Here is a 25,210-nt window from a genome sequence, read left to right on the forward strand (position 1 = left end):
CACACACACACACACACACACAGTACACACACACACACACACACACACACACAGAAAGAGCATAGGTGAAACTGTGCAAGAAAGCGAGACACTAGATCTAGATCTGTCTGTCTGCATGTAGCCTACTTACAAGGACACGACTGCCAACTAGTCTCGGCGCGCTCAAAATAATAATGACCGAGACTGTCAGTACTTCCTTCGCGTGACGTCTAACCCTCTTACGTCATAATGTGACGTCAATGTAATATGACGTCTTCAAATGTTAGAGTTTCTACCACAGACATACACACGCACAGACGCACGCACGCACGCACGCACGCACGCACGCACGCACGCACAGACAGACAAAGTTACGATCGCATAGGCTACACTTACGTGAGCCAAAAAGCAAAGTAATCAGATGATCAAAAACTTAAGACGATAAATAGGGAAGCAAAATAGACTATCCAACATAGTGATTTAGTTGTTGATTTCAGAAAAAAAACCACTTTTTTTCTCTCATTTTTGAAGCTGAATTAGAAGTTTGGAAGACAGAAAAAATAAATTAAAAGTGCTAAAGTGGTTACAGTGTTCAGAAATAGTGTTAGATACCAAGTTGAGTTATCTCTCTTCATCACAGTTAAAAGAAACACACCTCTTGTCGCGCACAATCTTGAACTGTGATCCTTTTACTACCCCCCCCCCCCCCCCCCACCCATTTGGGGGGTCTGGGCGGCAAAACCTCCCAGAAGCCGAGGAAATGTTGCATTTGTGAGGTCATTTTTTGGTCTTTCCTTGCAACTGGGAATCAAAATTGATGTTGTTCATAATTTGAAATAGTTTAATAATAATAATAATAAGAAGAAGAACATTTATATAGCGCTAAATCAAAAACTTTCGTTAAAAAGGCTTGCTCTAAGCGCTTGACATCTAAACTAAAACGTCATTCACACTCTTTACAATGATGTACAAGAACTTCATGTCACACTCTTTCATTCAGTATAGCACCATTCACACAGTTGTTATTCTGTACAAGACAATAAGTTAGTCTAACATTTAGAATGTTCATAAGATGAAAACAAGAGAAAACCAGACTGATTAAAACAACTGCTTAGTGCTAACAAAGCATGAATCTTAATACATGTTTAACTGTTAAGACCATAAAAAACAAACAAACCTATATGCTAAAATAACTTCGAACTTTTAAGAACTTCTTATAAGATACACAGCACAGCTAGATAAACACCAGAATGATAAAACAAAAGGCAACTCGTTAAAACTATTAAATGCATCAATGTCTAAAACACGAAAGACTCAAATATAAGATACACAATTCTCTCAAATTGTTTATTAAAACTGAAACCGACCTGCTCAGTTTTAGAAGACCAAATAAACTAAGGGAGTTGGGGGAAGAGCTTAAAAAGTCCACATATTTTTTTATTTTTTTTCTCTGAGAGGTACATCAGTTGGCCAGGGGGTGGTGGGGGGGGGGGGTCCGGAACCCAGGACCCCCCCCCCCCCCCCCCCCCCCAGATCCGGCCCTGCCACAGAGGCGTTCGGGGATGGGGGTCTCGCACTCGGGCGAATCACACCACAAAAAACAAAGTATAACGTACACAGATTTTTCTATTGAACCAAAAAGCAAATTAAATCATGAATAAATCAATCAAGCAAAACTTCCACACAATGACACACTCACTCTCGGTTCACACTGCGCTCTGGGCGTGCACACTTTGCAGCACGTATACCGTTCCGACTCCGTTTGTCTTCCTGCAAGTCCGGCACAGGCACACGATTGTCCAAGAATCACAATAATCCTCGTGAATGTCACAGCGGGCATAGTAAGGTTACGTAGAAAAGTCCAAAAGGATGCGTTAATGGTGGTAATCCGGCACACACACAAACACATACACACACACACACACACACACACCATAACACACTGACACACACACACACACTGACACTGACACTGACACACACACACACACACACACACACACACACACACACACACACACACACACACACACACACACTCCGGTTTGGTAAGTTACCTGATAAATAATACATGTAGCCTGTAGATTTAACGGGGAGACTGACCAGACAGGAAGAGCAATACTTCCACATTTCCGATGTTCAGCGATAAACTTGTTTTCTTCGAGAGTTCGATCTTCGTGCGATTCTGGTGCGTTGTCACCAAGAACGTTAAAAAAAAACCACACAGGATATCATCATGATGCCTCTCCACAAAAACCAGGTCTAGAAACTCTTCATCTAAAGTCAGTCAGTATTAACCTCCTCAACACAATCCTCATCTTGTCCCATAGTGATTTCTGCCGCCAAAGAACAGGTAGTTCTCAACTCACAAGACCGATGTGTCATTCCCTTGCGAAATTCAGATCTACCCCAACTATACGTGCATTGATCTGAGCAATAAAATTTAGATGCGATAATCTGCAAACATCTCTTCAACACAATCTGCATCTTGTCCCATCGTGATTTCTGTCGGCAAAGAACATGTGGTTCTCAATTCACAAGACCGATTTGTCATCTTCCAGTGTGAAATTCAGATCTGCCCCAAGTGGCAAGTAGCCTACGTGCAATAAAATGTAGTTCAGCAATAATCTGAAAAAATTATTTTCGCGTGAACGCTGCCACGCTGTCATATCAGTCCGATGTCATTTATCCAGGGCAGGGATGAACACACTTTTTCATCAGCAGTTTGATATGTTTATCCGCAGACTGCTTTCCATTACTTGTCGTCTGTTTTAGATTGACTCGTAGGGTTCTTCAGCCAGGCAAGAAGTGCTTGTTTACTGACACGTTCTCACGCACGACATGTCGTAAATGCAAATTCTAACGATTGTTTTTTATTGCACTGATAGAAAATGTCGATAGTTGTAAACTTCTGCCATTTCCTAATGTTTATTTCATTATTTTGCATACGGATATGGCTAATAAGTGGATAATCTGTTACGACACAACACGCGTTCTAAATCCGGGAAGGGAGGCTACTCCAGCGTACTTTCAGGTGTGTTCTAATACCTTAAACTCCATCGATTTTTTTAGCTGCTAGATACAATAACTTCGCAAATGTTGACTCAAATGCAACACGCTGCTTTTATTTCCTCGAATACGAAACTATCGTTTTCATCCAAAATGGCGGCCATTCAAAGCACCAAGACCGGCGAAAATCGAATCTGTAAACAAGTTGGTCTGCGGACATGAGCCCTTCGAAAAAACCGGGTATTTACTAGGCGAGTTTTTCGGTAAATTCTGGTTCTAATTACGATTGTTGCACATTTTACAAAGAGTTGCATGCTTAGACTGCATGAAATACGCAGATTAAAACCGATGCAGTGATGCAGATCATGAAAAATCGAAAATTCCCCGAGGACACCAAAATGTCCAAACATTTTCGGGGCCGTTTCCGGTGTATGTTTGAAACATTTTATTTGTGTATTTAACATTCACAACAACAACAGGCTTCAAAACATTAAACAAGCATTCATCAAACTCCCTTTTTCAAAGCACAATACATGTAAACATGTTGGGGTAATCCGGTTAATTACACTTGCTTTCCAAACACACATGGGTCCGAAATGGCACCTTTTCGCAAAGCCTCAAATGGAAGGACGATTCGTCGCCTTTCTAAAAACGTACTGATCAGAAACACCTATATAATGTTTAAAATATAAATGTCGAAATGCCATTCAAACTATTAATGTTCACTTGCTCAACTAGGACAACAATGTCACGTTGTATTTTACCAAATAATTACAAAATAAAACTCAAAAACAGAACATATTTGAGACAAAGATAAAAATCAAGGAGGAGAACTCCGCTTGTCGAAGATCCAATCTTACGTTTAAAGTCACGCATACAGCTCATTTCAAGTCATTCTAAGACAATCTCGTTAGTTAAAGTACTGCTGTCAAGTTTCGGCATGTGTTAACTATCCTATGCTGTTGGAGCACTACAATTCCACGAAGCGGTTAATATTCTATCTGAGAGCGTCTCCGACAAGCAACAGTCGGTCAAAGGGTTCAAGACGAGTAACTCTCGTACAAACTAATCGTGGATCAATTTAAGCAGCATAATCATTATTTAACTAAGCGTTTTGACAAGATCGAGAAAACTATAAAAAAAACTGTTGGTATTCTGTTTTAATAATTTGTTGTTGTTCAAATTCAGTAATTTAATTGATGCGGGGAAGGGACATAGCTTTGCGCATGAATATTGTTATGCGGAAGGTCTCGGCTAAAGGCAAAAGCAGGATTGTGTTGAAAAAGTTGATGTTTTTGATAAAAACGTCGTGGTCAAGGGATAAAAAAAATCGACCCTCGGGAAAATATGCAAACTATTCAGAACTCGGGGTGTGTAACCTATATGTTTCTATTTGAATTATTGTAACGTGTCTTTTCAGATGGCAGGAAATAGCGTTTTCGTTGCCTAAAATTAGATCAATTTCTCAATTTGTATGAAGATATTTCCTGGCGCATCCGGTCGATTTCAACCAAACAATGACACAATCCCCACAATCACTTATATAAAAATAAAAATAAATTGACCGTGACATTTCTGCACAGATATACAATTGTACCATTCCCCCATGTTGGAAAAGGGCATCAGAAAAGGTAAAAGTGATCGTACTCTGACAAATATGCATGTTGAGTGTTATGTAAGCACTGTTTTGAAGTATTCATCATCTGCCGTGTCTGAAAATATATTCAAGTGTATCTTCAGGAAGTTTCAATCAGAAAATTCTAGTGAAATAATTTGCATTAGGACGTAATCGTGCGTGCGTATGTAGCCTATGTGTGTGCGTGTATGCGTGTCTCTCCCCTTTATCTGGCTCACACAGAACAAACAAAGCTCCTGTCAAAACAATGAGTTTAAACTGACTCTCTCTTTCCCTCTCTCTCTCTCTCTCTCTCTCTCTCTCTCTCTCTCTCTCTCTCTCTCTCTCTCTCTCTCTCTCTCTCTCTCTCTCTCTCTCTCTCTCTCTCTTTTATTTTAAATATTTTAAAACCATTGTATAGTTTACATAGGCGAGCGCTGAAACTAATTTTACTGAAACAATCCAGTCTTGTATTTGATGATTATAAGAAACTTAAGATTCTCCCACTAAAAGAAAGATTTAAATTAAATGAAGGCGTGCTCCTTCACAAAATACTTTCCGGCCGTGCACCACGAACTTTCGTTGCAAACTTTAAAGTCAAACCAAACCGAAAGTTTAACGTCCCAATTCCAAGGATAGATCTCTTCAAATCAAGCTTAGCCTATTCTGGTAGCGTCCTGTGGAATTCTCTCCCGGAATTTGTGAAAGTCCCAATGAGTCTCAATACTTTCAAAAAACACCTTTCATTGTATTTAATGTTAAATTACGAAAAATCACAGTGATGGAAGACTTCGTTTGGTTATATTTTCATTTGTCCAAAGCATCAGTGTTCATTATATCCACACAAAAACACTCAAAGCTTTAATAACACATTTACTCATGCATGTGTATTCAGCATTGTTTTCACTACGTTACATATACGACGCTTTATATTTGTGTATAATATGTAATGTGTAAATATTCATATGTTGTTGTTTTTCTCTACCTTTTTTTCTACGTTAATATCCGTGTAAATATGTGATTAGATTAGTCCCCTCTCTGGGCGAGGGCTGGTTGAAAAAAAGCTCGTTGTATTGCTTATGCCACAACCCTCGAAAAATAAAATTTGATTTGATTTGATTTGATTTGATTTGATTTTCTCTCTCTCTCTCTCTCTCTCTCTCTCTCTCTCTCTCCATCTCTCTCTCTCTCTCTCTTTCTCTCTCTTTCTCTCGCTCTCTCCAGCTCTCTCTCTCTCTCTCTCTCTCTCTCTCTCTCTCTCTCTCTCTCTCTCTCTCTCTCTCTCTCTCTCTCACTCTCTTTCAAATATCCTGCTGAAGGGTTGGGGATACATGTGTTGGGGATTATCTATTCGAAAATTCGCTCACCTTCAAATGTGGACTCCGTTGCGTCTTCAGCAGAACATGTTAAAACCATGGGTCATATCGTTTCGTGACGTTCAACAACAGGCTTTGAATGAGTTCATCGGCAGTAAACAAACAATTCTCTCATCTCTGCTCGTGGTTGAAACACAACCACAATCCCTGACAAAACAGACTTTCCAGTTTTTGAAAACTATCTGAAGACTTGATGCACTGGTCACACTGGCCGAATCAGCTATATATTTTCTCTGGTGAATCCATGGTTTCCAACTCTATCACAAGGATGAGACAATCGAAATTTATGTTTGCATCCCATTATCTGGAAGTTGCAAGAAGAATCAAGGAATAGGAAAGTTGGCGGTGAACAGACAGATCGACTGACGAACGCCGCTGACAACTTTTTAATTATGCCTGGTCACGGGGTCACATGCGCAGGAAGCATGCGCAACCTGTCTGTCGTCTGCTGCAATCTCATTTAGGAACCTACGCTAATTATGATGACGCGAGCTTCCATTCAAATTAACTTAGGCAACGATGGTTCGATGACGTCATCCAATAGTCACATCACAGAAGGAAATGTACAAATGCTGAACGTAGCCCATTTTAGCTCGACTTATTAGACAGATAGGCTTGAGGAGAATGATAATAACAAAGTTATTAACAGAATGCAGACCTCAATGATCGTGAGAACGCACAATTTGTTGTTTTCTGATGGTTATAACCGGAAGTATCTTTCGATAATGGGGCAGACAACTCCCGTAAACCCCTTCAGGCTTACTTCCCTTCTTTGTTGTCGTTAGTTTAATGGCAGACTAACACTAACACTGGAATTTTGAATGGCCTCGAGTTGTTATAGGCTTTGTTGGTCTGATTTTCCGCTTGTTCTTCTCTGCGGGTGTGAGAAAACTTTCTGGGGGTATGGCTGGTATTAACCCTCCAGCTATCTTGTACAGCATCGTCAGGCGAAGTTGTCTACGCCGGTCAGCAAGTGCTGAGTCTGATGGCAAGTTCAGTCTCTGCAGCATCTCTGTGACGCAACCGGGTTTTCTCCATGGATCTGTAATATTTGCAGGTAAATCTCGCTGCTTTGTGTTGAATCTTCTCGATTTTGTCGGTATCCAGTTTTAAATATATGGGTTTACGGGAGTTGTCTGCCCCATTATCGAAAGATACTTCCGGTTATAACCATCAGAAAACAAGAAGAGCAAACGCTCGATCGAGTCACTTTCGCAGTTCTGAATATTATATGAGGCATCAGATGGACAGGAAGAAATTGCTATTCACAACACAATGAGTCACGTTCACATAAAATTTGAGCCCGGTCACTTTTATAGTTTCCGAGAAAAGCCCAACGTTAAGTTGTGTGTTGCCGAACAGAAAAGGCTAGTTATCTCCCTTGTTTTTCTGATAACGTTCGTAAAAGGCTACAGATGTAAATACTTTGATGTAAAGAATAATCCTACAAAGTTTCAATCACATCCGATGAACTTTGTCAAAGATATAAAATGTCTAATTTTTCCTTTGACGCTGACCTGTGACCTTGAAAAAGGTCAAAGGTCAACGAAACCATCGTTAAAGTGTAGAGGTCATTGGAGGTCACGACTAAACAAAATATGAGCCCGATCGCTTTGATAGTTTCCGAGAAAAGTCCAACGTTAAGGTGGTGTCTACGGACGGCCGGCCGGACAGACTAACACTGACCGATTACATAGAGTCACTTTTTCTCAAGTGACTCAACAATAAATTGTGCGTTCTCACGATCATTGAGGTCTGCATTCTGTTAATAACTTTGTTATTATCATTCTCCTCAAGCCTATCTGTCTAATAAGTCGAGCTAAAATGGGCTACGTTCAGCATTTGTACATTTCCTTCTGTGATGTGACTATTGGATGACGTCATCGAACCATCGTTGCCTAAGTTAATTTGAATGGAAGCTCGCGTCATCATAATTAGCGTAGGTTCCTAAATGCTGCAATCTCGGTTTCTGATAACTTCACTACTTCCGTTCGGTCTAGAGCTTTTACCTTGTAATAGTAGTAGTCCTGAGAGCGCACAGGCCCCGCCCACTTTGATCCCGACCCGCTCGTGACGAGTGCCTGTGTTTAGAACCAAAGATGTGTAAGGATATCTATGGATAGAACAGAGAAATTGATGTTACGTCAAAATCATGACGCAATTATAAGTTAGTACGTCACATGACAGCAAATGTCTGTGAACATGGTTCTTGTGGTCATTTTTGAAATGTGTGCAAACAAACGCAAATGTTGATCGACTTCAGAGACAGTCTACGATGATGTCTACCCAAACTAGAAGAAATTAGAAACGCTGTTTCGATACCAGTGTCATCATCAGAAAGACCAAACAACTTTGGTTTGCCTGTCCCAGGTACTTCCGCAAGAAAATGGCGAACGTTGTGAATGGGACTCAAGCCATCAGAGAACCTTGGATCTGGCAACCATACCAAATAATGTTTCTAGCAACGGAATGCGTGGTGAGCTTTTTAACTGTAGTCACCAACGGTCTGGTCCTTGCGGCAGTTGTCCATAACCCCGCCCTGCGTAAGCCAGGCAACTGGTTCGTTGTGAACCTCGCCGTGGCTGATTTATTCGTGGGGGTATTAACTCCTCCACTAGTCATAATTTCTGAAACGAGTGTCATCAAAAATTTCTACCTTTGCATTTTAAACAATAGTGTGATAGGGGCCATCGTCATCAATTCCTTCACGAGCCTGGCTTGTTTGGTGTATGATCGTTTCTCCCTCGTTCGCAATGCCTTTCACACCAGCACGACTGAGTCCGTCATGGCAAAACTGGGTCTATCGTGGGTGGTGTCGCTCGCTTTCGGAATGGTTCCTCTGATGGGATGGCACAACGATCGCAGTGAATATCGCCAGTGCCGATACAGAGAAGTCATTCCCCTCGAATACAACGTCTACCTCCAGATGTTCGGATTCTTCATCCCCTTTCTCCTGGCCATGCTGATCGTGCACACACTTGTGTTCAGGGAATTCCGCAAGTCCAACAGATTGATGGCTTACAAGTCCCACGAAACGAGGAGGCTGGTACGTTACCTTACGAAAAGGGAGAAAAGACTATTCGAGAGCTTGGTTTTGATATTCATCCTGTTTACGGTCTGCTGGTTGCCCCATTACATCGTCACCTGTATTCATCTGTTCTGCCCAGAAACTATGGTCAACTTCTACATGGAATTTTTCTTCGTCACTCTGACGCATACCAACTCGGTGGTCAACCCAGTGGTGTATGCTCTGGGACAGAGCGAGTTCAGACACGCGCTACACAAGCTGTTTCCTTTCCTGTTCACTGCGGACAAATATTACCAAGGCACCAGCTCTCACATGCGACAGATACCCTCTTGCGTTACCAGCACAAGGCTTCCAACAACTGTGACACATTTCAGAACAAGCAGCTGCAACAAATTGTCGTTTACTGATTCGCTTTCCACCAGGAGCCTTAAAGCCAAAGGCAAGGCTTCGGAAGTGACAATTATTGTTCACGAAACACAGGCCGGTTGGCGAGGCAAAGCAGACAAGGAGCTGACTCAATTGCAATTAGCAAGTGAACCGTCTAGGTTTTTTGGATGCAATACCGAGTTACCCGGTCCGGAAAAAAATGGTCCACTTAGCATTGCTTCCGTAAAGTCTGGTGGAACTAAATCGGATGACGTACGAACCATCGAAAGCACAACAAATAATGATCCTCACGCCAGCCCACTGTCAGAAATGTACATGTCAACGACAATTAAATGTACACCGTCGGACGAATTGACACAAGAGGATAAACATGTTGATCAGACTGAACCAAATGATACACCTGCCTCGGTAACACAAGATGACACACCGACTCATCAAACTGAACTAAATGATACACTTCTCTCGGTACCTGGACCATGTGACATTTCCCACAGCGTTTAGCCTGGGGGAAAAGGACAATAGGATTAGAACAATTGTCCCCCTCAACCAAATTCCGATGGGACGTAGTCGAAGGCAAGAAGCGCCTAAGAGGCCTGTACGCGTTTTGTCAGATGCAAAATGGTGCCATCTGAGATTTAACCGCTATATCGTGTTATCTCTGTGTGTGTGTGTGTGTGTGTGTGTGTGTGTGTGTGTGTGTGTGTGTGTGTGTGTGTGTGTTTGTGTGTGTGTGTGTGTGTGTGTGTGTGTGTGTGTGTAATCCGATGTAAAGTGTACATTTGGTACGTAATCTCAGTGCGCCCTTTGTCACGCACTAAAGGGATTTGTGATGGGACATTTTCAGAACCAATGCGCCAATGGTGCAGGGCGCACTAGTAAATGAAACCCTGCTTCCACTCAAGTTAAAACAACCGCTGAGTCAACAGACCTCTAAATAAAACAAGACAATGAGCACGCCAACCTAACCTAGCAAGATGATGAGTAATGCGATGGAGAAATCAAACCGAATGACGATTTATCAGTAAACTCGGTCAAAGCAGTAGCTGAATCAACCATCCCAGCTGAACGATACCCTGATGTTCACAAAATCACACAAACGCGCTCTCTCTCTCTCTCTCTCTCTCTCTCTCTCTCTCTCTCTCTCTCTCTCTCTCTCTCTCTCTCTCTCTCTCTCTCTCTCTCTCTCTCTCTCTCTCTCTCTTTGTGTCATTAACTAAGCATCAACGCCTGTGTCTTCAAATAACAGTATTATGATTGTGTACATGTATGTAGACTCACAATTAAGTCACGCATAAGCGGGAACGTAAATAAAACTTCGCTGAATTTCCACTCTTCTCTTTTACCAATCATGAAGTTTGTGAATGTGTGTGTCAGGAGGAATGTTGGATCTGAGAAGCCGAAATCACGAACTAGAAATTCATGGAAGAGGTCCGGAGAGGTTTTGATCTCCCCCCCCCTCACACACACACACACACAAATACTGCTTGGTAATGCTAGCGCAGAAGGACTGGTGCCGAACACAGTGACACAAGATCCAGCGAAACAATTAAGGAAAACGTGTGTGCGTGTGCCTCCTTCAACAATGTTTTGAAATATCATCCTGGAAAATATTTCGACAAAAAATCCCAACTTCACTCTTAACGTTCGTGATCACAACGTGTTACAAGAAAAATTGGTTGATTCAGATCAACATGGCAGAAGCAGTGTTTTCATTTATAAAAGACTAGATGAATACCCGCTTCGCCGGGTAGCCGGCTTCGCCGGGAAGAAGTACTTAGAGCCGTACGCCGGCTTCGCCGGGTCCGAACAATGGACCCGCCAAGCTTAGGTCCCTCCCAGATTCGTGGAATGGGAACAGCACGAAAATGATTCAGTGGCCATAATGCCATTCCTGACCATATCGAGTCCCATCCTTGTCGACGAATGTAACCGTGTTAATCACCTTTGGAAGCGAACTCCACTCAAACAGGATTGAGCAATTTAGAGCTTATCTCTTAGCCCTTTTGAACTGTTATGGCTTCTCAAAGGAAGGCCAGTACATACAAATACACAAAAGCCGCCAGACCACATCACAAACAGAACTGAACAAGCCATAGGTGTTGCCCACATAGAGAGAGACACACACACACACACACACACACACACACACACACACACACACACACACACACACACACACAAACACAGAGAAGCCGTATATATAGAGAGATAGATGACAGTGTATTTTTCGCGTGGCTATAAATTGATTCGACCTTTGCACTTTTACAGTGAGGATAATTTACGGGTCCAATTTACGTTCTGGACACTGCGGTGACCTTCTAAAAATAGAAACAGAACGCCGGGAATATCCGAAGATGCCCCCTCATACTATAGTGCACCATACGGGCTGGGTGGCCGAGTGGTAACGCACTTGCGCTCGGAATCGAGAGGTTGCGTGTTCGACCCTGGGTCAGGCCGCTATTTTCTCCCCCCTTTCCTAACCTAGGTGGTAGGTTCAAGTGCTAGTCTTTCGGATGAGACGAAAAACCGAGGTCCCTTCGTGTACACTACATTGGGGGTGCACGTTAAAGATCCCACGATTGACAAAAGGGTCTTTCCTGGCAAAATTGTATAGGCATAGCTAAAAATGCCCACCAAATACCCGTGTGACTTGGAATAATAGGCCGAGAAAAGTATGATATGCGCCGAAATGGCTGCGATCTGCTGGCCGATGTGAATGCGTGATGTATTGTGTAAAAAAATTCCATCTCACACGGCATAAATAAATCCCTGCGCTTAGAACTGTACCCACGGAATACGCGCGATATAAGCGTCATATTGATTGATACGAAGGAAGGGAGGTAAACGCTGAAAACATAGAGAAGATAAGGAAGAGTTACTGGGAATGGTGAAATGAACAGAAAAACCAAAATCGGTTCAGCGCTGCGCGCTGAGAGCACGTGTTGAAATATCTCATCGATGATATTGTGTCCGGGGTGTAGCTGAATACGGTGTCCAAATTTGAAAAAGATCCACCGAGAACTTTTGGCTTTGGTGTGTCGGTATGGGGGCCCGGGTAGCTGAGGTGGAACCAAAATCGGTTCAGCGCTGCGCGCTGAGAGCACGTGTTGAACTATCGACCAGGTTGTGTCCTGTCCCGGGTGTACCTGAATATGCCCACCAAATTTGAAGCAGATCCATCGAGAACTTTGGCCGTGCATCGCGCGCGCGCACACACACACACACACACACACACACACACACACACACACACACACACACACACACACACACACACACACACACAGACAGACAGACACAAGTCGTATATATATATAGAAAGCGGTATTGTACATGTTGTATGTGTTGCAGAGTATCTGAAAATACGTAGGTATAAAAACATGTGAAGAAGAGTGATAAGTCCGTGTTTGTTTGTTTGTTTAACGCCCAGTCCACCACGAAGGGTGATATCAGGGCGGTACTGCTTTGACAGTTAACGTGCGCCACACACAAGACAGAAGTCGCAGCACAGGCTTCATGTCTCACCCAGTCACATTATTCTGACACCGGACCAACCAGTCCTAGCACTAACCCCATAATACCAGACGCCAGACGGAGCAGCCACTAGATTGCCAATTTTAAAGTCTTAGGTATGACCCGGCCGGGGTTCGAACCCACGACACCCCGCTCACTGGGCGGACGCCTTACCACTAGGCCACCGTGTTGCGGTATAAGTCCATGTTGTGAATATAGTCAAGTGGATAAATTGACTACTTATGTATCACTGACACTGGTTTTGCTGCTACAGCAGTCCCTCTCATGAACGGACACCCTTGGGCCATTGCAAACCTGTCCGTACATTGCAGGTGGCCGGTCACGGGAGGGATGTCCCCCATCACACACACTCAAACACACTGACGGACTGGGTGAATCTTTGCTACTCGTGATCGAGCTCTACTTGTACCAAAACAATAACGTCAAACTACTACAACTTGCAGTGCACGTATTTTTCTAGAAAAAGGCGTGTCCCCTGTTTTGAGCGAACACTGTTTTTGTGGTGCACTACCTCTGGGTTTTTTTAAAAATCGAAAAAAATACACAGCGGCCATAATTCCTCTTTATTTCAATGAATGTCAACTTCAAAAAGATTGTTTTGAAGTGCAGATTAAAAAAATCAATGCATGAAGAATTTGAAAAACAGTTGGTTATACCATAGACCAAATAGCCTGGACCGCCAACTCGTCACGTGACCCTTCGAGGTTACGACTCTCTCGATTTTCAGGGGCGCGTCACGTCCGGTTTGAAAGGCCAGCGATTCGAAGACAGTGAAAAGAAAGCACGCTCCAGTTATTTGTGACAATGGGAGGTGACAATGAACTGGATTTTTCCAAACTCCAAACTAAACTTAACAAAACTCATCGAAAAACATGTTCCATATGCACTTTTGCTGAGTTTATTTTAGCATTTTCAGAACTTACCTCGGCAACTTCATCCATGTTTACAATCGACACCGGATATGACGTCCCCCTGATTTCTGAAAGGTGTAGGTTCCTAAACGCGAGAGGCGCTACCTCGTAATAGAGAGAAAGAGCGGAGAGAGAGCTAGTTGGTGGTCCAGGATTAATGGTCTATGGTTATACCCACTCTTGGGATCCTCTAAAACTTTTCTTATGAGATCCAAGCAGACTTACAAATTCCAAAGAAGGGTTCCCGGGACCCTCTATGCGGGGCGTACGTGGGGCGTACGTGGGGAGTCCTGTTTCTTGTCATCCTTGAACAGCAAGTTGTTTGGTTGCTTCATATATTCTCGATTAATGCATCCGTGGCGTGTCGTTCAATATAAGTGACACGCTGCTGTTTAATAACAAAACAAAACAAAGAGGAGAGAGAGAGGGGGGAGGGGGGGGGGAAGGCGGGATATGATTACCTCGAAAGGAAAAATAATTGTCTAAAGCTGTAGAAGCATAACCCATGAAACGTATGTCAGACTTCATATCCTTGAATGAAAAAGGAGAAACCCGTCTGGCAATAATACCCAAGCCATCTTGTTTACGACTCCCACTAACAAATAAACAAGCAAACAAACAAACAAACAAAACTTACCTGTTGTCTTCCCTCACTAAAAATGAGTCTTTGTTTCCTGTTGTTACAACTTACATATATTGTATTTATGAAAATACATTTATAAGTGTGTTGGCCGATCACCTGATTATAACGTTTTAAGCACGAAACGTCTGTTTTGAGTTTTCTTGTGTGGCACATTTGAACATTTTAAGAAACATAGAACACATATTTTGAACAAGTTTCACATAATTTCAGTTCTTCGAAATGACAGTGTGTATTGAAAATTGGACGAAGACATTCTAATCAGAATTGTTGCTCTTCAGTAAGATTTTAAGCAATGATGGTTTTGCACCAGAAAAGCCACAGTGTTGCACTCATTCAGAAAATGAACCATGGGTATTTAACAAATAAGTCGAATTAGGGGTATTTAAATGCTCATTGTCGGTTTGAGCTTCAAAACAAAATCACGAACGTCATACAATGCGTCCGAACTGAAACAGTTTGATGAAAGTGGTACGAACTGACTCCTGTTTTCGTCAAAATTAGTACGAACGTAAAACAAACCTTCTCCTCCTATGTAAAAGTTGCCAAGTTGCGCCTATTCGGAATTGTCCATTTTTTAATTGGTACCTAATGTTTTTGTGAGGTCGATTTTTGAGGTACCCGTACTTAGGCGGCGGTCACGTGACACCTATGACAGAAATCTTAGATCCAAAAAGTGTGCCAGATAGCCTTTAATGGCACAGGAAATTTGAATGAAATGACACGGGAATTGATGTTTTGGTTGGGGTACGAAAATAAGTGTAGTAAAATGTTTTGCAGAGTTTATACATAAATAAATCCAAAAACAAGAGGCGAAGCCCTCAAGGCTCACGTAAGAAATCGACAAACAGTAACACAAACTCAATCACTCCGTCACACATACACACACACAGACACAGACACAGACACATACACACACACACACACACACACACACACACACACACACACACACACACACACACACACACACACACACACACACAGTGAAGCATAGGTGAAACTATGCAAGAAAGCGAGACCCTGGATCTGCCAAGAAGTCTCGGCCCGCTCACAATAACAATGACCGAGACTTTCAGTAATTCCTTTGCGTGACGTCTAACCCTCTTACGTCATAATGTGACGTCTTCAAATAGTTTCTATCACACACGTCGAACACTTTTGACCGAGACTGACGTAATCCATAGACTCGGAAATGTTAAAGTTTCTACCACAGACATACACACATACATACATACATACATACATACATACATACGCACGCACAGACAGACAAAGTTTATCATCGCATAGGCTACACTTACGTGAGCCAACAAAGAGACTGCCAACGTTCCAAAATTCAGAATCAAAAAACAAGAAAGGTAGGTTGTTGGAACGTTTGTTATTGACAAAACAATGCATTCACGACGAGTGGGCGTAAACTGATTCTATCAAGATAAGTTTAGTATGATTATTTGTTTGTCTGTTCACTTAAAAGACCGTTGGGTTGAAATATATGTGAATGTATTGTTTTGTCAATTAATAACAAACGTTTCAACAACCTACCTTTCTTGTTTTTTTATTCAGAGTTTATATATGCAAGAAAATATAATAATCTCCTCAAAAGATTTTAGGAATGTTTTATATTATATTTCTGCCTGTCTGTCTGTGTTGTCTGGCTGTCTGTCTCTGTCTTCGTGTCTCTTTTTGTGATAGGTGCATTGTGTTGGCATGCTTCACCACTCCAGCATGAAAATACATCGATTAACAGTTCTACGGCCATTTTGGAACTCGCGCATGCGCAGATCGTCTTGTCGAGAGTTTTTTCCAATTATTATTATTCTGGTTGATTTGAACGCGTAGATTCAGTCTGCAGAAAGTGCCATTTTGTAGTCTTCCAGCCCTGAAGTTGCTTTTGAGTGTCCAAAGAAAGAGTGTAAAGGTTCTTTGGATTGCATCGTGCATACAAACACGCGATTTTCCTTTTTTTGCCTTTGATTTGAACGTATGCGTGGATCGTTTTTGCGAGTGATGTAAACGCCGGAACTGTTTATACATATCCAAACTATTGCTCGCCGAAAACCATTTAGGAACCTACGCTAAACAAGATGGCGTCAGCTTATTCAAAGTTAGCTTATAGGCAACGAAGGATTTGGGGCGTCATCAAATAGTCATATTACAGAAGGAAATGTACAGCTGGTGAACGTAGCGCATTTTGGCTTGATTTTCATAGACGGAGAGATTTCAAGAGAATAATGATAACTAATTCCGGACCCGAAATTAGACCGTAATGGTCGTAATTACGCAGAATTTAGTGTTTTCTGTTGTTTGCAACCGGATGACGACATCGCTCATGGGTAGACAACTCCCGCAACTTCACCAGAGTGAAGTCCCTTATTTTGTATTGTTTGTTGCATGTCCGTTTGTACGACGTGAAGCAGGCAGCCATCTGCGATAAGATTCATTATTGCGACCGGTTAGGTTTTTAGGTACGCGAACTAATCACAGAAGTGCAGGATTGAGTTTGTTCTCTTGCGTCTTCTTTCGGTGATCACGTCGTTCAATCGGGCATGTAACTAATGACAACAAAAAGGGCTTCACTCTGGTGAAGGGTTCACGGGAGTTGCCTGCCCCATGAACGATAGCGACTTCCGGTTATAAACATCAGAAAACAATACATTTTTCGTAATTACCCCTTACACTAGAGCAAGTCTGTAACGCATGTTACATAGCCACTGGTGAATTAACAGAGAGAAAAATAAAGAACAAGTCGCGTAAGGCGAAATTACTACATTTAGTCAAGCTGTGGAACTCCCAGAATGAAACTGAACGCACTGCATTTTTTCACACTGACCGTAGTCCGCCGCTAGTGCAAAAGGCAGTGAAAGTGACGAGCCTGTTCAGCGCGGTAGCAGTTGCGCTGTGCTGCATAGCACGCTTTTCTGTACCTCTCTTCGTTTTAACTTTCTGAGCGTGTTTTTAATCCAAACATATCATATCTATATGTTTTTGGAATCAGTAACCGACAAGGAATAAGATGAAATTGTTTTTAAAACGATTTCGGAAATTTAATTTTAATCGTAATTTTTATATTTCTAATTTTCAGAGCTTGTTTTTAATCCAAATATAACATATTTATATGTTTTTGGAATCAGAACATGATGAAGAATAGAATAAAAGTAATTTTGGATCGTTTTATCAAAAAATAATTCTAATTACAATTTTTAATGACCAACGTCATTCATTAATTTTTAAGCCTCCATGCTGAAATGCAATAGCGAAGTCCGGCCTTTGTCGAAGATTGCTTGGCCAAAATGTCAATCCATTTGATTGAAAAATGAGGGTGTGACAGTGCCGCCTCAACTTTTACAAAAAGGCCGGATATGACGTCATAAAAGACATTTATCGAAAAAATGAAAAAAAATCTGGGGATATCATACCCAGAAAGTCTCATGTAAAATGTCATAAAGATCGGTCCAGTAGTTTAGTCTGAATCGCTCTACACACACACACGCACACACACACACACACACACACACACACACACACACACACACACACACACACACACACACACACACACACACACACACAGACACACACACACACACACACACACACACACACATATATACACCACGACCCTCGTCTCGATTCCCCCTGTATGTTAAAACATTTAGTCAAAACTTGACTAAATGTAACAAGTCGCGTAAGGCGAAAATACAATATTTAGTCAAGTAGCTGCCATTTTTCAGTAGCCAGTTGGTCGCTATCAGCGTGGGTTCGATCCCCACGTTCGGCGAGAGATTTATTTCTCGGAGTCAACTTTGTGCAGACTCTCTTCGGTGTCCGAACACCCCCGTGTGCACACATGCGCACGAAAAAGATCCCACGTTCACAGCGAAAGTCTCAGGGCTTGGAAAACACGAAGACACGCATGCATCATCTCTCGTCTCCGATTATCATGATCGTATTTCGATACTTTGACGAGACAAACCCAATGCTGGTGTGTCGAAGAAGACAGCCACAGAGGGTTTGTTCGAATCAAAGTATCACACCATATCTTCAACGTATTACCAATACCTGTCCCAATATAGACCAGTTGGTCTAAGAGGACGTTAAATCCTAATAGTCAAGTCATTTTTCAGCAAGACCGTATACTCGTAGCATCGTCAGTCCACCGCTCATGGCAAAGGCAGTGAAATTGACAAGAAGAGCGGGGTAGCAGTTGCGCTAAGAAGGATAGCACGCTTTTCTGTACCTCTCTTTGTTTTAACTTTCTGAGCGTGTTTTTAATCCAAACATATCATATCTATATGTTTTTGGAATCAGGAACCGACAAGGAATAAGATGAAAGTGTTTTTAAATTGATTTGGACAATTTAATTTTGATAATAATTTTTATATATTTAATTTTCAGAGCTTGTTTTTAATCCGAATATAACATATTTATATGTTTTTGGAATCAGCAAATGATGGAGAATAAGATAAACTTAAATTTGGATCGTTTTATAAATTTTTATTTTTTTTTACAATTTTCAGATTTTTAATGACCAAAGTCATTAATTAATTTTTAAGCCACCAAGCTGAAATGCAATACCGAACCCCGGGCTTTGTCGAAGATTACTTGACCAAAATTTCAACCAATTTGGTTGAAAAATGAGGGCGTGACAGTGCCGCCTCAACTTTCACGAAAAGCCGGATATGACGTCATCAAAGACATTTATCAAAAAAATGAAAAAAACGTTCGGGTATTTCATACCCAGGAACTCTCATGTCAAATTTCATAAAGATCGGTCCAGTAGTTTAGTCTGAATCGCTCTACACACACACACACAGACAGACACACACACACACACACACACACACACACACACACACACACACACACACACACACACACACACACACACACACACCACGACCCTCGTCTCGATTCCCCCCTCTACGTTAAATTATTTAGTCAAAACTTGACTAAATATAAAAACGGTCATATAGGTTTTCGCATCCATGGGAGGTAATCGAACCGACCAAACAGACTGAGCTAGTAGCGCGATGTATGTCGTGACAACCAGGTGACAGTATACGTAAAGTAGCGCGACATATGTCGCAACAACCAGCCTAACGGTGCAGTTTATACCGGACAGGGGTCAGGGGTGAGATTTCCGCGGACACAACTTACGAATTCCGCTGGAGTAATCTATTTTTCCGCGTCCCATTTAATCACAGTATCTATAACTTGTTGACTGAATGATATGGAGAGAAGTGAAGATGTACCAGAACACTGGAGAGTTAAATTGTGCTGACTGAAAACTCCTGATAACTAATAGTCATTATGTGCTTCAATGCATTGAATCATACTATTGCCAGGGGGGGGGGGGGGGGGGGGGGGGGGAGGGGGGGTTGAGGAGAATGTATTTTTTTTACCTTATCCAAACAAGTTGCATTTCAGTCTCAGAATGCACCAGATTGTACAGATTTTAACCTAATTTCAATAATTCGATTTTTTAGATTCAGGAAGTAATAAAGAGTACAATGACAACACGTGTGTGTCCGTAATTGCAGACATTACATTAAACAATTTGTTAATTAGTTTGAAAAGCTGAAATGCAATCTTATAATCCGGACTGAGTAAAAGAATAATGTATCAATGTTTCAATAAATTCAATTGAAAAGTGCAGTCGCGACACTGCCATCGCTACGATAGAACCACCAAGAAATCGTATTTTCAGCAAACTGCACTTTTCAAATCTTAATGATCGTGATTAATTTTGGCAGATAAAATATTCAATAAAAAAAGGCCACGAATTCTTACAAATTGAGGTGCAGTTCGAGGCCGAATCTTAGAATCAAAAAACAAGAAAGGTAGGTTGTTGGAACGTTTGTTTTTGACAAAACATTACATTCACAGATATTTCGACCCATTCTTTCTTTCTTTATTTGGTGTTTAACGTCGTTTTCAACCACGAAGGTTATATCGCGACGGGGAAAGGGGGGAGATGGGATAGAGCCACTTGTCAATTGTTTCTTGTTCACAAAAGCACTAATCAAAAATTTGCTCCAGGGGCTTGCAACTTGCTACAATGTATTACCTTACTGGGAGAATGCAAGTTTCCAGTACAAAGAACTTAACATTTCTTACATACTGCTTGACTAAAATCTTTACAAAAATTGACTATATTCTATACAAGAAACACTTAACAAGGTTAAAAAGAGAAACAGAATCCGTTAGTCGCCTCTTACGACATACTGGGGAGCATCGGGTAAATTCTTCCCCCTAACCCGCGGGGGGTTATTTCGACCCAACGGTCTTTTAAGTGAACAGACAAACAAATATTCACACAAAACTTATCTTGATAGTTCTATCAGTTTACGTCCACTCGTCTGGAAGCCGAGCGAATGAATGATTGTATGATGAAATGAATGACGTAGAAAGGCCATTAATTAAAAAACTGTAATCGTAGGCCAGTTTTTAACACCAAAAACGACGCAAAAGACACGTTCGAACTGCGTATATATATATGCACAAGGTGAAAGCGTTATATTTTGTCTCCCTGTTTCAGGGACTTCTAATATTCCGCGAGAGTGACCTTTTCTTAGCATGGTCATGCCAAAAAACACCACAACGTTGTTAACCTTCGCCGGTCGTCGTGGGTCCGTGTGGACCCAAAAGGGTGTTTAATTGCAAATTTCTCTTAAACCAGTTGGACATTTTTAATGAGCTTTTAAGAATGCCTCAGACACCTAAAAAGATCTTATGTCCTAAAAGATAATTAAATTTCAGCGAGAAGTAATTAAAAAAACAAAGGTCAAATTTAGACTACACACGGAAGACATCGTGGGGCCGTGCCGGACCCATTTTCTCAAACATAAAGAACTTACATAAAAACTAGGGAGAGAAGTCACAAACCTTCAGGCATTGGCTCTAAACATAATTTTCTACGATCTGTTTAATGTTGGAGTTAATAAGCAAGTCGCGTGGAGCGAAATTAATACATAACAAGAAGGGTATTCACGTTTTTCCTTTTTTGAGAAGCTTTATTCCGCACGGTAATAATGAAATTAATCATTTAATTTAATTACTTCTCGCGGAAATTTAACCACGGCGTCTACGGAAGAGGATGCACGTTTTTGCTTCTTTAGAAAGCATGGGTCTACGGAAAGGTATGCATATTTTTCCTTCTTTGAGAAGCATGGGTCCGCACGGCCCCACGATGTCTTCCGTGTGTAGTCGATAACCCGGTCGGGCGAAGGTTAAAATGTAAATTGCCTTTACCTGCCCAGCAAAGTTACAAGTCTGTATGATGATGTCCTTGGAACTGGGATCGGCTGGTCATTTCCGTGGCTCACTGCCGAACACCTGCTTTATTGCGTCCAGAGACTCCTGTCTTTGATTGTAGCAATGTTTGACATGTTTCTCTAACTGTCTGCAACGAACAGATTAGTAGTGAGAGTAAAATTACAGGTAGCTCAAAAACACACCAGCACATACAAGCATTGTACGCTTGTGCCATTCTCTCTCTCTCTCTCTCTCTCTCTCTCTCTCTCTCTCTCTCTCTCTCTCTCTCTCTCTCTCTCTCTCTCTCTCTCTCTCTCTCTCTCTCTCTCTCTCTTTCTCTCTCGGTCAAGGTCGTGACTGTGCTTTTGTCTGCGATACGCCTGAGACCTGGTTTTTCGAAATTATCTCGCAATCTACACATATTTTGCAATGTAGATAAGAACATAATAAGTACGTCAAAAGTATACCTAATTTAATTATTTATATTTACTATAATCTTTACTTTCCTCTGGTTAATTATTTCTTCATAAAGACCACTTAAAGTGAATCAAATGTTTCCCTCTTTCCAGGCCTCTACAGACCTGCAGGTCATTTGTTTCCACCTGTGCCGTACTACCTTATTTGTGCATCTCGTGCTGACACAATACATGTCACACAAACACCGAAACTATCCAAGGGTTTGCACACCTGAACTGGTAAGATGTTGTCCGAGGTGAAAAAGATTATTGTGAATGTGCAGAAGAAGCTGAAAAGGGGAGCCTGTATATCACTGGAATAACGTTGCAAAAAGAGCTTGCCACGCATTTGGAATTTCAAGAACCACCTAATTTAAAACAGTGACCGATAACAACAAAGGAAATGGATTGCCGTCGAACAAGGAGCAAAACAATAACAAACAAGCACTCTCTCTCTCTCTCTCTCTCTCTCTCTCTCTCTCTCTCTCTCTCTCTCTCTCTCTCTCTCTCTCTCTCTCTCTCTCTCTCTCTCTCTCTCTCTCTCTCTCTCTCTCTCTCTCTCTCTCTCTCTCTCTCTCTCTCTCTCTCACACGCTGGCTGGAACAAAATAGATAGAACACTGTATCTATGACGTAGGAATGCTTTCAGCTTTAAAGACAACCCCTTTAACAACAATTGTTCAAGTTCAAGTTTTATTAGTCCATAACCAATGGGGGCATTTTGAACAATAAATACAATCAATACAATCATGATATATGCTAATATAGCAAATAAAAAAATTAAAAAAATTATGAAAAACTGTTACAAATTTTAATAAAGTCCAAAATATTCTTTAGCAATTTCTTTTTCTTAGTAGCAAACAACTTTTTAAATTTAAGTGCATTAGGTTTTTTTCCAATATTGCGGTGGTAACAACTCAGCTCTTTCTTCTTTGAAAAAATCACAGACAAATAAATAATGGAATTCATCACCTATGTCTTGTGATACACATTTGGTGCAAGTTCTTTCTGACCTCGGGATGTTAAGATAACGTTCTTTCTGTACAGGCAATTTGTTGTTTAATGTTCTAAACTTCATCATTAAAACACAAATGCTGATATGGCAGGTGCATGACATAGTCTTCACATGCAAAAATATCTTTAAACATTCGATACATGTAATTCCAAAACATATTTTCTATTCCAATTTCTGTAAACCATTTATGGATATACTGGTCATACAAGTTTATTTTTACTTTCTTTTTACATTTAGTCAAGTTTTGACTAAATGTTTTAACATAGAGGGGGAATCGAGACGAGGGTCGTGCATGGTGTATGTGTGCGTGTGTGTGTGTAGAGCGATTCAGACCAAACTACTGGACCGATCTTTATGAAATTTGGCATGAGAGTTTCTGGGAATGATATCCCCGGATTTTTTTGATTTTTTTCGATAAATACCTTTGATGACGTCATATCCGGCTTTTTGTAAAAGTTGAGGCGGCACTGTCACACCCTCATTTTTCAATCAAATTGATTGAAATTTTGGCCAAGCAATCTTCGACGAAGGCCGGACTTCGGTATTGCATTTCAGCTTGGTGGCTTAAAAATTAATTTATGACTTTGGTCATTAAAAATCTGAAAATTGTAAAAACAAATGTTTTTATAAAACGTTCCAAATTTACGTTCGTATTATTCTTCATCATTTTCTGATTCCAAAAACATATAAATATGTTATATTTGGATTAAAAACAAGCTCTAAAAATTAAAAATATAAAAATTATGATCAAAATTAAATTTTCGAAATCAATTTAAAAACACTTTCATCTTTTTCCTTGTCGGTTCCCGATTCCAAAAACATATAGATATGATATGTTTGAATTAAAAACACGCTCAGAAAGTTAAAACGAAGAGAGGTACAGAAAAGCGTGCTATCCTTCTCAGCGCAACTACTACCCCGCTCTTCTTGTCAATTTCACTGCCTTTGCCACGAGCGGTGGACTGACGATGCTATGAGTATACGGTCTTGCTGAAAAAATGCATTGCGTTCAGTTTCATTCTGTGAGTTCGACAGCTTGACTAAATGTTGTATTTTCGCCTAACGCGACTTGTTAAACCATGCGCTTGAGTATTGAACATTTTCTTGAAAAGTCCAAAGGCCAGAGAGACCAATTTCATTTAAGTTTTTTTCAATAAAACATAAATAATTAGATTCAATCATCTTGTTGATATACAATTTATAAGTAAAGCAATACACAATACTTGAACATTTATTTTTATGAATAGGACTATTCAGTTTATACCAATAGCAAACCATTCTACATTTCATATTAACATCTAGTGGACATCTTCTAAGTTCACCAAATATCATAGCATTTGGAGTTGATTTTTTTTAGTTTGAAAACAATTTGATAAAAACGCAATTGAAGTTTAGTAGCAAGTTCATAGGAACCAAAACCCCATACTTCACATCCGTATAGTAAAATCTGTTCGATGCGGAAAAAAACCGACACAAATCATGTATCCGCACCGATATTCGATGATTATTTTCCCGTGGGTAGCTTCCCTTTGCTGCACAATATTTACATATGTTTTAGACCAATGAGCGCTGGTATGCATATTCGGTGCGGATACATGATTTGTCCCCAAGTGGATTAGCGGCTCGCAAACGAAGATTCTTCCAAATGATGGTTAAAAACAACCTGCAGCAGACGGAAGCTGAAAACAAAAGGCACATAATAGTTCAAACAACCATTCATTTATTTGATCTTACACAGACTGTAGGAAGATGCAAACCGCCTTGAACAATATTTTTTCCCCAGGAAGCGACTCCAAGAACACAGAAGACTCGAAGGTGAGTGACATACCTTGTAGTCTTTCTGTGATAGTAGTAGTCCAGTGGACGATACCTTCCGCCTGTGCTCTGACATGGACAGCCCTCACAGTAACGAACCGAATGAGCCACACGAAAAAAGCGAAGAGCAGGTCAGGTCGCTTGCCAGTGGTCTGAACGTCGATCTCGACTGACTGAAAGAGCATGTGGG

General features: G+C 41.0%; 1 protein-coding gene across 1 annotated transcript; it reads left to right on the forward strand.

The window, feature by feature from the left end:
* Positions 1 to 8,424: 8,424 nt before the first annotated feature.
* On the forward strand, positions 8,425 to 10,786 carry LOC138977139 (adenosine receptor A1-like). The gene is made up of 2 exons (XM_070350049.1): positions 8,425 to 9,340; positions 10,769 to 10,786. Exons 1-2 carry the CDS (start codon positions 8,432 to 8,434, stop codon positions 10,784 to 10,786), a joined length of 927 nt encoding a protein of 308 aa, XP_070206150.1. The 5' UTR covers positions 8,425 to 8,431.
* The last annotated feature ends 14,424 nt before the right edge of the window (positions 10,787 to 25,210 follow it).

Source organism: Littorina saxatilis, linkage group LG9 (assembly GCF_037325665.1).
Source record: "Littorina saxatilis isolate snail1 linkage group LG9, US_GU_Lsax_2.0, whole genome shotgun sequence".
NCBI lineage: Eukaryota > Metazoa > Mollusca > Gastropoda > Littorinimorpha > Littorinidae > Littorina > Littorina saxatilis.

Excerpts from the sequence above, each read along its gene's own strand:
- LOC138977139 (XM_070350049.1), top strand. The coding sequence starts at position 8,432 with ATGTTTCTAGCAACGGAATGCGTGGTGAGCTTTTTAACTGTAGTCACC.